This window comes from Castor canadensis, chromosome 2 (genome assembly GCF_047511655.1).
Source record: "Castor canadensis chromosome 2, mCasCan1.hap1v2, whole genome shotgun sequence".
NCBI lineage: Eukaryota > Metazoa > Chordata > Mammalia > Rodentia > Castoridae > Castor > Castor canadensis.
Window position 1 is genome coordinate 64,754,562 of NC_133387.1, and position 13,961 is coordinate 64,768,522.

The window sequence follows — 13,961 nt, forward strand, 5'->3', positions numbered from 1 at the left end:
GAAAGTGAAAGCAAACAAAACCATGAAAGGGCAGGCAGTACCAAACCACAGGAGAAGAAAAGGCAAGAAAGTAGAGAGTAACATTGATTTTGCTGCACACAATCAAACCCTTAAACAACTAAAACAACTAAATGACAGGAATCATCACATACCTATAAATACTAACACTGAATGTTAATGGACTTAACTCCCCCATCAAAAGACACTGTTTGACAAGCTGGATTAAAAAGGAAGATCCAACAATCTGTTGCTTACAGGAGACCCATCTCATCGACAGAAACAAGCACTAGATTAGGGTGAAAGGCAAGCCAATGGCCCCCAAAAACAGGCAGGAGTAGCAATACTTATCTTGGACAAAGTAGACTTCAAACCTACATTGATAAAACAAGATAAAGGAGGACATTTCATACTAATAAAAGGGGAAATACACCAAAAGGAAATAACAATTATCAACCTATACACAATGTCAATGCACCCAATTTCATAAAACATATTCTGAAGGACCTAAAAGTACATATAGACTCCAACATAGTGGTAGTGGGAAACTTTAATACCCCCTATTATCAATAGATAGGTCATCCACACAAAAAATCAATAAAGAAATCCTAGATCTAAATCACACCATAGATCAAATGGACCTAGGCAATGTCTATAGAATATTTCATCCAACTTCTGCACAATATACGTTCTTCTCAGCAGCCCATGGAACCGTCTCCAAAATTGATCATATCTCAGGGCACAAAGCAAACCTCAGCAAATATAAGAAAATAGAAATACTACCATGCATTCTATCTGATTACAATGCATTAAAACTAGAACTCAACAACAAAAATAATAGCAAAAATCATGCCAACAATTTGAAGCTGAACAACACATTGCTCAATGATCAATGGGTCACTGATGAAATAAAAGAGGAAATTAAAAGGTTCCTGGAAGTTAATGAAAATGAAAACACAACCTACCAGAACCTATTGGACACAGCAAAGGCAGTCCTGAGAGGAAAGTTTATAGCCACGAGTGCATATATTAAAAGTACAGAAAGATCTCAAATCAATGACCTAATGCTACATCTTAAATTCCCTAGAAAAACAAGAACAAGCAAATCCCCAAACAGAAGGAGAGAAATAATAAAAACAAGAGCTGAAATCAATGAAATAGAAACAATAAAAATACAAAGAATTAATGAAACAAAAAGTTGGTTCTTTGAAAAAATAAACAAGACTGACAGACCCCTGGCAAACCTGATTAAAATGAGGAGAGAAAAAACCCAAATTAGTAGAATCAGGAATGCAAAAGGGGAGATAACAACAAACACCATGGAGGTCCAGGAAATCATCAGAGACTACTTCAAGAACCTGTATTCAAATAAATTCGAAAATCTTAAAGAAATGGACAGATTTCTAGATACATATGATCTTCCAAAACTGAACCAAGAGGATATTAATCACCTGAATAGACCTATAACACAAAATGAAATTGAAGCTGCAAGAAAGGGTTTCCCAAAAAAGAAAAGTCCAGGACATGATGGATTCTCTCCTGAATTCTATCAGACCTTTTTTTTTTTTTTTTTTTTTTTGCTATTGGAGGACTTTATTTTTTTATTTTTTTTTTCATTTTTCTTTATTATTCATATGTGCATACAAGGCTTGGTTTATTTCTCCCCCCTGCCCCCACCCCCTCCCTTACCACCCACTCCACCCCCTCCCGCTCCCCCCCTCAATACCCAGCAGAAACTATTTTGCCCTTATCTCTAATTTTGTTGTAGAGAGAGTATAAGCAATAATAGGAAGGAACAAGGGGTTTTGCTGGTTGAGATAAGGATAGCTATACTGGGCATTGACTCACATTGATTTCCTGTGAGTGGGTGTTACCTTCTAGGTTAATTCTTTTTAATCTAACCTTTTCTCTAGTTCCTGGTCCCCTTTTCCTATTGGCCTCAGTTGCTTTAAGATATCTGCTTTAGTTTCTCTGCATTAAGGGCAACAAATGCTAGCTAGTTTTTTAGGTGTCTTACCTATCCTCACCCCTCCCTTGTGTGCTCTCGCTTTTATCATGTGCTCATAGTCCAATCCCCTTGTTGTGTTTGCCCTTGATCTAATGTCCAGATATGAGGGAGAACATACGATTTTTGGTCTTTTGAGCCAGGCTAACCTCACTCAGAATGATGTTCTCCAATTCCATCCATTTACCAGCGAATGATAACATTTCGTTCTTCTTCATGGCTGCATAAAATTCCATTGTGTATAGATACCACATTTTCTTAATCCATTCGTCAGTGGTGGGGCATCTTGGCTGTTTCCATAACTTGGCTATTGTGAATAGTGCCGCAATAAACATGGATGTGCAGGTGCCTCTGGAGTAACAGTCTTTTGGGTATATCCCCAAGAGTGGTATTGCTGGATCAAATGGTAGATCGATGTCCAGCTTTTTAAGTAGCCTCCAAATTTTTTTCCAGAGTGGTTGTACTAGTCTACATTCCCACCAACAGTGTAAGAGGGTTCCTTTTTCCCCGCATCCTCGCCAACACCTGTTGTTGGTGGTGTTGCTGATGATGGCTATTCTAACAGGGGTGAGGTGGAATCTTAGTGTGGTTTTAATTTGCATTTCCTTTATTGCTAGAGATGGTGAGCATTTTTTCATGTGTTTTCTGGCCATTTGAATTTCTTCTTTTGAGAAAGTTCTGTTTAGTTCACCTGCCCATTTCTTTATTGGTTCATTAGTTTTGGGAGAATTTAGTTTTTTAAGTTCCCTGTATATTCTGGTTATCAGTCCTTTGTCTGATGTATAGTTGGCAAATATTTTCTCCCACTCTGTGGGTGTTCTCTTCAGTTTAGAGACCATTTCTTTTGATGAACAGAAGCTTTTTAGTTTTATGAGGTCCCATTTATCTATGCTATCTCTTAGTTGCTGTGCTGCTGGGGTTTCATTGAGAAAGTTCTTACCTATACCTACTAACTCCAGAGTATTTCCTACTCTTTCTTGTATCAACTTAAGAGTTTGGGGTCTGATATTAAGATCCTTGATCCATTTTGAGTTAATCTTGGTATAGGGTGATATACATGGATCTAGTTTCAGTTTTTTGCAGACTGCTAACCAGTTTTCCCAGCAGTTTTTGTTGAAGAGGCTGCTATTTCTCCATCGTATATTTTTAGCTCCTTTGTCAAAGATAAGTTGCCTATAGTTGTGTGGCTTCATATCTGGATCCTCTATTCTGTTCCACTGGTCTTCATGTCTGTTTTTGTGCCAGTACCATGCTGTTTTGATCGTTATTGCTTTGTAATATAGTTTGAAGTCAGGTATTGTGATACCTCCTGCATTGTTCTTTTGACTGAGTATTGCCTTGGCTATTCGTGGCCTCTTGTGTTTCCATATAAATTTAACAGTAGATTTTTCAATCTCTTTGATGAATGTCATTGGAATTTTGATGGGAATTGCATTAAACATGTAGATTACTTTTGGGAGTATAGACATTTTTACTATGTTGATTCTACCAATCCATGAGCATGGGAGATCTCTCCACTTTCTATAGTCTTCCTCAATCTCTTTCTTCAGAAGTGTATAGTTTTCCTTGTAGAGGTCTTTCACATCTTTTGTTAGGTTTACACCTAGGTATTTGATTTTTTTTGAGGCTATTGTAAATGGAATTGTTTTCATACATTCTTTTTCCGTTTGCTCATTGTTAGTGTATAGAAATGCTAATGATTTTTCTATGTTGATTTTATATCCTGCTACCTTGCTATAGCTATTGATGATGTCTAGAAGCTTCTGAGTAGAGTTTTTTGGGTGTTTAAGGTATAGGATCATGTCGTCTGCAAATAGGGATATTTTGACAGTTTCTTTACCTATTTGTATTCCTTTTATTCCTTCTTCTTGCCTAATTGCTCTGGCTAGGAATTCCAGTACTATGTTGAATAGGAGTGGAGATAGTGGGCATCCTTGTCTGGTTCCTGATTTTAGAGGGAATGGTTTTAATTTTTCTCCGTTAAGTATAATGCTGGCTGTAGGTTTGTGATATATAGCTTTTATAATGTTGAGGAACTTTCCTTCTATTCCTAGTTTTCTTAGAGCTTTTATCATGAAATGATGTTGGATCTTATCAAAGGCTTTTTCTGCATCTATTGAGATGATCAAGTGGTTTTTGTCTTTGCTTCTGTTAATGTGGTTTATTACGTTTATTGATTTTCATATGTTGAACCACCCCTGCATCCCTGGGATGAAGCCTACCTGGTCGTGGTGAATAATCTTTTTGATGTGTTGCTGAATTCGATTTGCTATTATTTTGTTGAGGATTTTTGCATCAATGTTCATTAAGGAGATTGGCCTATAGTTCTCCTTTTTGGAGGTGTCTTTGCCTGGTTTTGGGATAAGTGTAATAGTGGCTTCATAAAATGTGTTAGGCAGTTTTCCTTCCCTTTCTATTTCATGGAACAGTTTAAGGAGGGTTGGTATCAGTTCTTCTTTAAAGGTCTGATAGAATTCAGCAGAGAATCCATCAGGTCCTGGACTTTTCTTTTTGGGGAGACTCTTGATTGCTGCTTCAATTTCATTTTGTGTTATAGGTCTATTCAGGTGATTAATTTCCTCTTGGTTCAGTTTTGGATGATCATATGTATGTAGAAATCTGTCCATTTCTTTTAGATTTTCAAATTTATTTGAATATAGGTTCTCAAAGTAGTCTCTGATGATTTCCTGGACTTCCATGGTGTTTGTTGTTATCTCCCCTTTTGCATTCCTGATTCTACTAATTTGGGTTTTTTCTCTCCTCATTTTAGTCAGGTTTGCCAGGGGTCTATCAATCTTGTTTATTTTTTCAAAGAACCAACTTTTTGTTTCATTAATTCTTTGTATGGTTTTTTTGGTTTCTATTTCGTTGATTTCAGCTCTTATTTTTATTATTTCTCTCCTTCTATTTGTTTTGGGATTTGCTTGTTCTTGTTTTTCTAGGAGTTTGAGATGTATCATTAGGTCATTGACTTGGGATCTTTCAATCTTTTTAATATATGCACTCATGGTTATAAACTTTCCTCTCAAGACTGCCTTAGCTGTGTCCCATAGGTTCCGGTAGGTTGTGTTTTCATTTTCATTGACTTCTAGGAACTTTTTAATTTCCTCTTTTATTGCATCGATGATCCATTCTTCATTAAGTAATGAGTTATTTAGTTTCCAGCTGTTTGCATGTTTTTTGTCTTTACTTTTGTTGTTGAGTTCTACTTTTACTGCATTGTGGTCAGATAGTATGCATGGTATTATTTCTATTTTCTTATATTTGCTGAGGCTTGCTTTGTGCCCTGAGATATGATCTATTTTGGAGAAGGTTCCATGGGCTGCTGAGAAGAATGTATATTGTGTAGAGGTTGGATGAAATGTTCTGTAGACATCTACTAGGTCCGCTTGATCTATTGCATATTTTAGATCTTGGATTTCTTTATTGAGTTTTTGTTTGGATGACCTATCTATTGATGATAATGGAGTGTTAAAGTCTCCCACAACCACTGTGTTGGCGTTTATATATGATTTTAGGTCTTTCAGGGTATGTTTGATGAAATTGGGTGCGTTGACATTGGGTGCGTACAGATTGATGATTATTATTTCCTTTTGGTCTATTTCCCCTTTTATTAGTATGGAATGTCCTTCTTTATCTCGTTTGATCAATGTAGGTTTGAAGTCTACTTTGTCAGAGATAAGTATTGCTACTCCTGCTTGTTTTCGGGGGCCATTGGCTTGGTAAATCTTCTTCCAGCCTTTCATCCTAAGCATATGCTTATTTCTGTCGGTGAGATGAGTCTCCTGTAAGCAACAAATTGTTGGATCTTCTTTTTTAATCCATTTTGTCAAACGGTGTCTTTTGATGGGTGAATTAAGTCCATTAATATTAAGTGTTAGTACTGATAGGTATGTGGTGATTCCTGCCATTTAGTTATCTTAGTTGTTTGAAGGTTTGATTGTGTGTACCTAACTTGATGTTACTCTCTACTGTCTTGCTTTTTCTTATCCTGTGGTTTGGTGCTGCCTGCCTTTACATGGTTAAGTTGGGTGTCACTTTCTGTGTGCAGGATCCCTTGCAGAATCTTTTGTAATGGTGGCTTTGTGGTCACATATTGTTTTAGTTTCTGCTTATCATGGAAGACTTTTATTGCTCCATCTATTTTGAATGATAGCTTTGCTGGGTAGAGTATCCTGGGGTTGAAGTTATTTTCATTCAGTGCCTGGAAGATCTCACCCCACGCTCTTCTTGCTTTTAATGTTTCTGTTGAGAAGTCTGCTGTGATTTTGATGGGTTTACCTTTGTATGTTACTTGTTTTTTCTCTCTTGCAGCCTTCAATATTCTTTCCTTAGTTTCTGAACTTGTTGTTTTAATGATGATATGTCGTGGAGTAGTTCTATTTTGATCTGGTCTGTTTGGTGTCCTGGAGGCCTCTTGCATTTGTATGGGAATATCTTTCTCTAGATTTGGGAAATTTTCCGTTATTATTTTGTTGAATATATTACGCATTCCCTTCGCTTGCACCTCTTCTCCTTCTTCGATGCCCATGATTCTCAAGTTTGGTCTTTTGATGGAGTCGGTGAGTTCTTGCTCTATCAGACCTTTAAAGAAGGACTGATACCAACCCTTCTTAAACTGTTCCATGAAATAGAAAGGGAAGGAAAACTGCCTAACTCATTTCATGAAGCCAGTATTACACTTATCCCAAAACCAGGCAAAGACACCTCCAAAAAGGAGAACTATAGGCCAATCTCCTTAATGAACATCAGTGCAAAAATGCTCAATAAAATGATGGCAAACCAAACGCAACAACACATCAAAGATCATTCATCACAACCAAGTTGGCTTCATCCCAGGAATGCAGGGGTGGCTCAACATACACAAATCAATAAATGTAATACAGCACATTAACAGAAGCAAAGACAAAAACCACATGGTCATCTCAATAGATGCAGAAAAAGCCTTCGACAAGATCCAACACAACTTCATGATAAAAGCTCTAAGAAAACTAGGAATCGAAGGAATGTACCTCAACATTGTAAAGGCTATATATGACAAACCTACAGCCAACATCATACTTAATGGTGAAAAACTGAAACCATTTCCCCTAAAATCAGGGACTAGACAAGGATGCCCACTATCCCCACTCCTATTCAACATAGTACTAGAATTCCTAGCCAGAGCAATTAGGCAAGAAGAAGGAATAAAAGGAATACAAACAGGTAAAGAAACTGTTAAAATATTCCTATTTGCAGACAATATGATCCTATACCTTAAAGACCCAAAAAACTCTACCCAAAAACTCCTAGACACCATGAACAGCTATAGCAAGGTGGCAGGGTATAAAATCAACTTGCAAAAATCATTAGCTTTTCTATACACCAATAACGAACAAACTAGAAACAATATATAAAAACAATTCCATTTACAATAGCCTCAAAAAAAATCAAATACCTAGGAGTAAACTAAACAAAGGATGTGAATGACCTCTACAAGGAGAACTATAAACCCCTAAAGAAAGAGATCGAGGAAGACTACTGAAGGAGATATCTCCCATGTTCATGGATTGGTAGAATCAACACAGTAAAAATGGCTATACTACCAAAAGCAATCTACATGTTTAATGCAATTCCCATCAAAATCCCAATGACATTCATCACAGAGATTGAAAAATCTACCCTAACATTCATTTGGAAACATAAGAGACCGCAAATAACCAAGGCAATACTCTGCCAAAAGAGCAATGCTGGAGGTATCACAATACCCAACTTCAAACTATATTACAAAGCAATAGCAATAAAAACAGCATGGTACAGGCACCAAAACAGACATGAAGACCAGTGGAACAGAATAGATATGAATCCACACAACTATACCCACCTCCTTTTTGACAAAGGCGCAAAAAATATATGATGGAGAAAAGACAGCCTCTTCCACAAATGTTGTTGGGAAAAGTGGTTAGCCATCTGCAAAAAAACTGAAATTAGATCTATGTTTATCACCTTGTACTAGTATCAACTCAAAATGGATCAAGGACCTTAATATCAGACCCCAAATTCTAAATTTGGTACAGGAAAGAGTAGCAAACACTTTGGAAGTAATGGGTATAGGCAAGGACTTTCTCAGTAGAACCCCAGCAGCCCAGCAACTCAGAGAAAGTATAGACAAATGGGACTTCATAAAACTAAAAAACTTCTGCACAACAAAAGAAATGGTCTCTACACTGAAGAGATCACTCACAGAGTGGGAGAAAATATTTGCCGGCTATACATCAGACAAGGGACTGATAACCAGAATATATAAGGAACTCAAAAAACTAAACTCTCTCAAAATTAATGAACCAATAAAGAGATGGGAAACTGAACCAAACAGAACTTTCTCAAAAGAAGAAATTCAAATGCCCAAAAAACACATGAAAAAATGCTCACCATCTCTAGCCATAAAGGAAATGCAAATCAAAACCACACTAAGATTCCACCTCATCCCTGTTAGAATAGCCATCATCAAAAACACCAACAACAGGTGTTGGCGAGGATGTGGGGAAAAGGGAACCCTCGTACACTGCTGGTGAGAAAGCAAACTAGTGCAATCACTCTGGAAAAACATTTGGAGGCTTCTTAAAAATCTAAACATTGATCTGCCATATGATCCAGCAATCCCACTCCTGGGGATATACCCAAAGGACTGTGACACAGGTTACTCCACAGGCACTTGCACACCCATGTTTACTGCAGCACTATTCACAATAGCCAAGTTATGGAAACAGCCAAGATGCCCCACCACTGATGAATGGATTAAGAAAATGTGGTATCTATACACAATGGAATTCTACTCAGCCATGAAGAAGAATGAAATCTTATCATTCTCAAGTAAATGGATGGAACTGGAGAACATCATTCTGAGTGAGGTTAGTCAGGCTCAGAAGACCAAAAATTGCATGTTCTCCCTCATATGTGGACTTTAGATCAAGGGCAAATACACCAATGTGATTGGACTTTGGTCACATGATAAGGCGAGAGCACACAGAGGAGGTATGAGGATAGGTAAGAAACCCAAAAAACATGATAGTATTTGATGTATATGCAAATATACTTATATGCAGAGGAACTAATGCAGAAACTTTAAAGCAACAGAGATCAATAGGAGAAGGGGATCAGGAACTAGAGAAAAGGTCAGTTCGAGAAGAATCATCTTAGAATGTAACACATATGTACATGAAAGCAATGCTAGAAATCTCTGTATTTCTATCCTTATCTCAACTAGCAAAAATGCTTTGTCCTTCTTATTATTGTTTATACTCTCTCCTCAACAAAATAAGAGATAAGGTCAGAACAGTTTCTGCCTGGAAGCAAGGGGGTAGGAGGGAGAGGGAAGGGGGCATGGGGAGAGGGAGGGAGCGGGGAGTAGGGGGGAGAAATGGCCCAAACATTGTATGCACATATGAATATGCAACAAAAAAATAAAATAAAATACATTTGTAAGGGCTGGGACATGGCTAAAGTGGTAGAGCACCTGCCAACAAGTGTGAGGCCTTGAGTTCAAGCCCTAATACCACAAAAATTAATTAATTAATTAATTAAAAAATTTTTAAAAGTACATCACCTTCTTAGTTTACTTCACATCTAATTTTTTTATCATATTTCTGATTCCATTGCTTATTTCAAACATTTCATGCATAGTAACCATATTCCGTCTGATAATTCCCATATATGAATTATCTGTAGATCAAATTCATTTTGCTATTTCTGGTTAGTCTTTCTCAAGGGAAGCCCCATCTTTGTGCATTTGACGATCTTTAATCATGGCCACTTTCTTACTTGATCTTGATGTCTACTCAGAAAAGCACTGTGCTGACTTCTTCCAGGAGCCTGGGAGCTACTCACCCAAGACCACTTTCTCCAACCCAAAGAGGTCGAGACTCTGCAGAAAGTCTCAGCTTCTGTTTCCTTACTTTGAGTCTTGCTCAGAGCTGATTCTTTCAAAGGCAAAATTGACATGAACATTTATGTTCAGAGCAACTCGAACTTTTATGCTTTTTTGTTTTGTTTTGGGGTAAGACAGGGGTTTGAACTCAGAACTTCACACTTGCAAAGCAAGTGTTCTACTATTTGAGCCACAACTTCAGTTCATTTTCCTCTGGTTATTTTGCAGATGGGGTCTCATGAACTATTTGCCTAGGCTAGCCTTGAACTGAGATCCTCTCTATCTCAGCCTCCCAAGTAGCTTGCTACTCATGATTCATCTCAGTGAGTCTGTTCATTGAGAAGGGAGTGCAGAATCAGGAGACTAGGTATTTCTTTTAAGTATTTCTTTCATTTTTTGTGCGATCAACAATATATTGAAAGTATATTTTCTCAAGGATCCAAATTATTTGTGGCAAAGAGTCCTTTGAAGTGTCTTGTCAACTATACTGGAAGCAGAAAACTTCCATTTCATATTAAATTAATCAACCTTTAGAATCTTGAGTGAAATACGAGAATGAAATTCCATTTTATTTCACATGTTTGCACAGAGAGGATTAGCTATTTAATAGATACACACATAGTATGTCTCTATTATCCACCACTATATCAAAAACTGACTCAAACTCTGTGACTTATTCCTGCATCTCCCAGCTTCTGACTCTGAGGAATGGGGTGTGGAGCAGCTGGGTGGTTTTAGTTTAGAGTCTCTCCTGAGCTTCAGTCAAGATGCTAGCTGCAGCTTCTGCCATCTGAGCGTTTGACTGAGGCCAGAGGATCTGCTTCCAAGCTCCCTCACATGCTGTTGGCTGTGGGCTTCAGTTCATCACTGACTATTGTGGCTGGAGGTCTCATTTCCTCATCCAGGTTTTTCCTATTGGAAGCCTTATGTCTTCCCCAACCTCCTGTTGACCCATGCTTCCTCTGTTTTAAAAGCAGGGAACAAGAGTTAACATTTTGTAGCACAGCTTATTACTCTGACTTGTCTTATGTGTTTCCAAATACTAGACAGCTCATGGTAGATGAAGTGCTATTTTGTGATCACCTGACCTTATAAGCAAAAGGCTGAGATAACCACCTAAGGAGAGGTTTCATCAAATTCTTGATGGGAAGAATTAACCTAGAAGGTAACACCCACGCACAGGAAATCAATGTGAGTCAATGCCCTGTATAGCTATCCTTATCTCAACCAGCAAAACCCCTTGTTCCTTCCTATTATTGCTTATACTCTCTCTACAACAAAATTAGAGATAAGGGCAAAATAGTTTCTGCTGGGTATTGAGGAGGGGGAGCGGGAGGGGGCGGAGTGGGTGGTAAGGGAGGGGGCGGGGGCAGGGGGGAGAAATGAACCAAGCCTTGTAGGCACATATGAATAATAAAAGAAAAATGAAAAAGAAAAAAAAGAATTTGATTCTTGTCCACCTGACAATACCAACTCAATGCCACAATACCAGATGGAGAAAGGATTTCAGTAAGAACTCACCATCTATCAAAAAATCCACACAGAAGAGAAATCTGGCCAATACAAAGAGCAAAACCTAGCTAGATTGGTTCCTTATAAGCAAGTCAGAAAGTCCATTTGGGAAATGCACCTGTTGAACACTCGCTGTGAAAGGTAGCCAGTCAGCTCACCTAATCTTACAAGGGTCCATGAGTTCTCATATCCTGTACTTCCTCTGACAAGTTCCAGGCACCCATACAACCAGTTTGGGTTGAGTGTCCCTCTGTGTCACTATTGGCGTCCACGTTAACACTTGAACCCATGCTTTTATGTTTATCCCACTTATCTTGATGAGAAGGGCTGGCACATCCTAGATAATCAATTAACAGCTGAATGACTTCTTACCTAACACAGTTTGCCAAATTCAACACAGTCAGATGCCTCAAAGGTGAAAGTGACCGGAGGCTAACATCTGTGATTGCCTTGCAGTCCACCATGTAAATGTGATTGATATTTGGATAATTTTTGTCGACATATCTGAAGCATGCATCAGTAATCCTTTTGTTTCCTGTTTAAGAGAAGACAAGTGTTGAGCTGGGTACCAGTGTCTCACATCTATAATCCTAGCTACTTGGGAGGTTGAGATTGGGAGGATCGAGGTTTGAGGCCAGCCTGGGCAAACAGTTTGCAAGATCTCATGTCCAAAATAGCCAGAGCAAAAATAGACTGGAGATGTGGCTCAAACAGTACAGTATCTGTTTTGCAAGTGTGAAGCCCTGAGTTAAAAAAAAACCCAGTCCCACCAAAAAAAAAAAGTGTTGGATTAATAATACCACAGAAGTTAAGAGTAAAACATAAAGCAGAACCACCTTTTTATATCACAGACCTTCAAATCGGATCTTTCTGAGGTTACAAGTAGAAAGAGCATTGAAAGCACAATCAGAGATATGTGGTGAGCCAATGAAAACCACTGATGTAATATGCTTGCACTTGTCAACCAAAACCTTTAGAAGAAAACAAGATGATTAAATTAACCCCAGTGTACAGAACAAACTTAGCAAAGGAACAATAGTCATATTTTTTCTCTCAATATTTTCAGAAATAGGCTAACTATTAAAGAAAATGGTTTTTCAATGTATTTTAATACGCTCACATTTGAATAAGGCAGAGGAATGAGAATTAAATCATGTTACAAGTATGGGAAAACATGAGAAAAGGGAATGCTGAAAAGAATCACTGCATTTGGCAGCTTAACATGGAGAATTAAATTTAAACTAAGTTGGTTTGGACTTGGTTAGTACTTAGATGGCAAAATTAAATTTAAAGTTTATGCTTAGGCTATAACATCACTGAAACAAAAATATCCTGACTATGAAACAAGGTTTCTTACGGTATTTAAGGATGCAATTGTTTAAATGTTGTCTGGAGGTATGTGCAGGTACATGTGTGTAAATTTTTAAGTGATTTTCTTCCTGTTAATCAATTAAAGTGAAAAGCCAATTCATATTTGTCAATAACTCAAGCCATTAGAATACACTCTTATCTAAGGGGCCTGACATAAAAATGCACTTTCCAGACACTTACTTTTACACAGTTATCCGTTAAAGTGGGCATGTCATTGATGGTCAGGTACATAAGTCCAGTGCAGCTGCTTGCAATGTTCCTGAAGCCTTGGACTGAAATCTGAATTGCACACAGTAAGTAAAAATTATGCAAGAACCCCAAGGCAGTTACAACCAAAGGTATGTCATGATTTTGTTACTAAGTTTTAAAACTGAAACAATCAATCAATAAATAAATAATAAGGGGAGGAATCTAGTTTTGAGTTTTCTTTACTAGTTAGGTTTAATGAGGCAGAGCTCATATAATAGAAAATTAACCACTTAAATTAGCCATTTAAGCATTCATAGTGCTCTAGCTCCTGTATTTAGTTCCAAAAAATTTTCATCATCCCAAAAGGAAACTGCACCCATTGGGCAGTTGTTCTCCATATTCCCCCCTTTCAGCCCCTAGCCTCACTAATCTGTTTTCTGCCTCCATGGACTGAACTACGCTGAATATTTCATATAAATGGATTTATGCTGTATGTGGCCTTTTGCACTTGACTTCTTTCAGTCAGCATAGTGTTTTTGAAGTGTATCCACATTGTAGCACCAACACTTCATTCCTTTTCATGGTTTTTTTGGGGGGTGGTACTGGGATTTGAACTCAGGGCCTTGCCCTTGCTTGGTAGGTGCTTTACCACTTAAGCCATGCCACTACCCCTTGTTTTGGTCTGTTTTTAATGCTTTTGCCTATTTTAAATTTTTCTTATCTTTATTGTTCTTTTCTAATTAAGTCGTCTTTCGGATAGAATCTCCCATTTTTGCCCGGGATCAGCCACAGACCATGATCCTCCTACCTATGCCTCCCTGTGTAGTTGGGATTACAGGCATGCGCCACGGTGCATTTCACGGCTTTATTCCTTTTTATAAGGAATTTTGTTCATTCATTTTTCTGCTCGTGGATATTTGGATCCTCTCCATCTTTGTGATATTCTGAATAGTGTTGCTATGAACACATGCACACATTCAT

The 13,961-nt window shown here is 37.9% G+C and overlaps 1 protein-coding gene across 1 annotated transcript in view; it reads right to left on the reverse strand.

Moving 5' to 3' along the window:
- Positions 1 to 13,961, reverse strand: part of Fbxl13 (F-box and leucine rich repeat protein 13) — a 232,799-nt gene that overhangs the window by 60,262 nt on the left and 158,576 nt on the right. The window contains exons 13-15 of the mRNA XM_074064909.1: positions 12,972 to 13,070; positions 12,274 to 12,391; positions 11,793 to 11,955 (exon numbers count right to left, since the gene is read on the reverse strand). Of these exons, the coding sequence (XP_073921010.1) occupies positions 11,793 to 11,955; positions 12,274 to 12,391; positions 12,972 to 13,070 (380 nt within the window). The remainder of the gene's footprint in view (positions 1 to 11,792; positions 11,956 to 12,273; positions 12,392 to 12,971; positions 13,071 to 13,961) is intronic.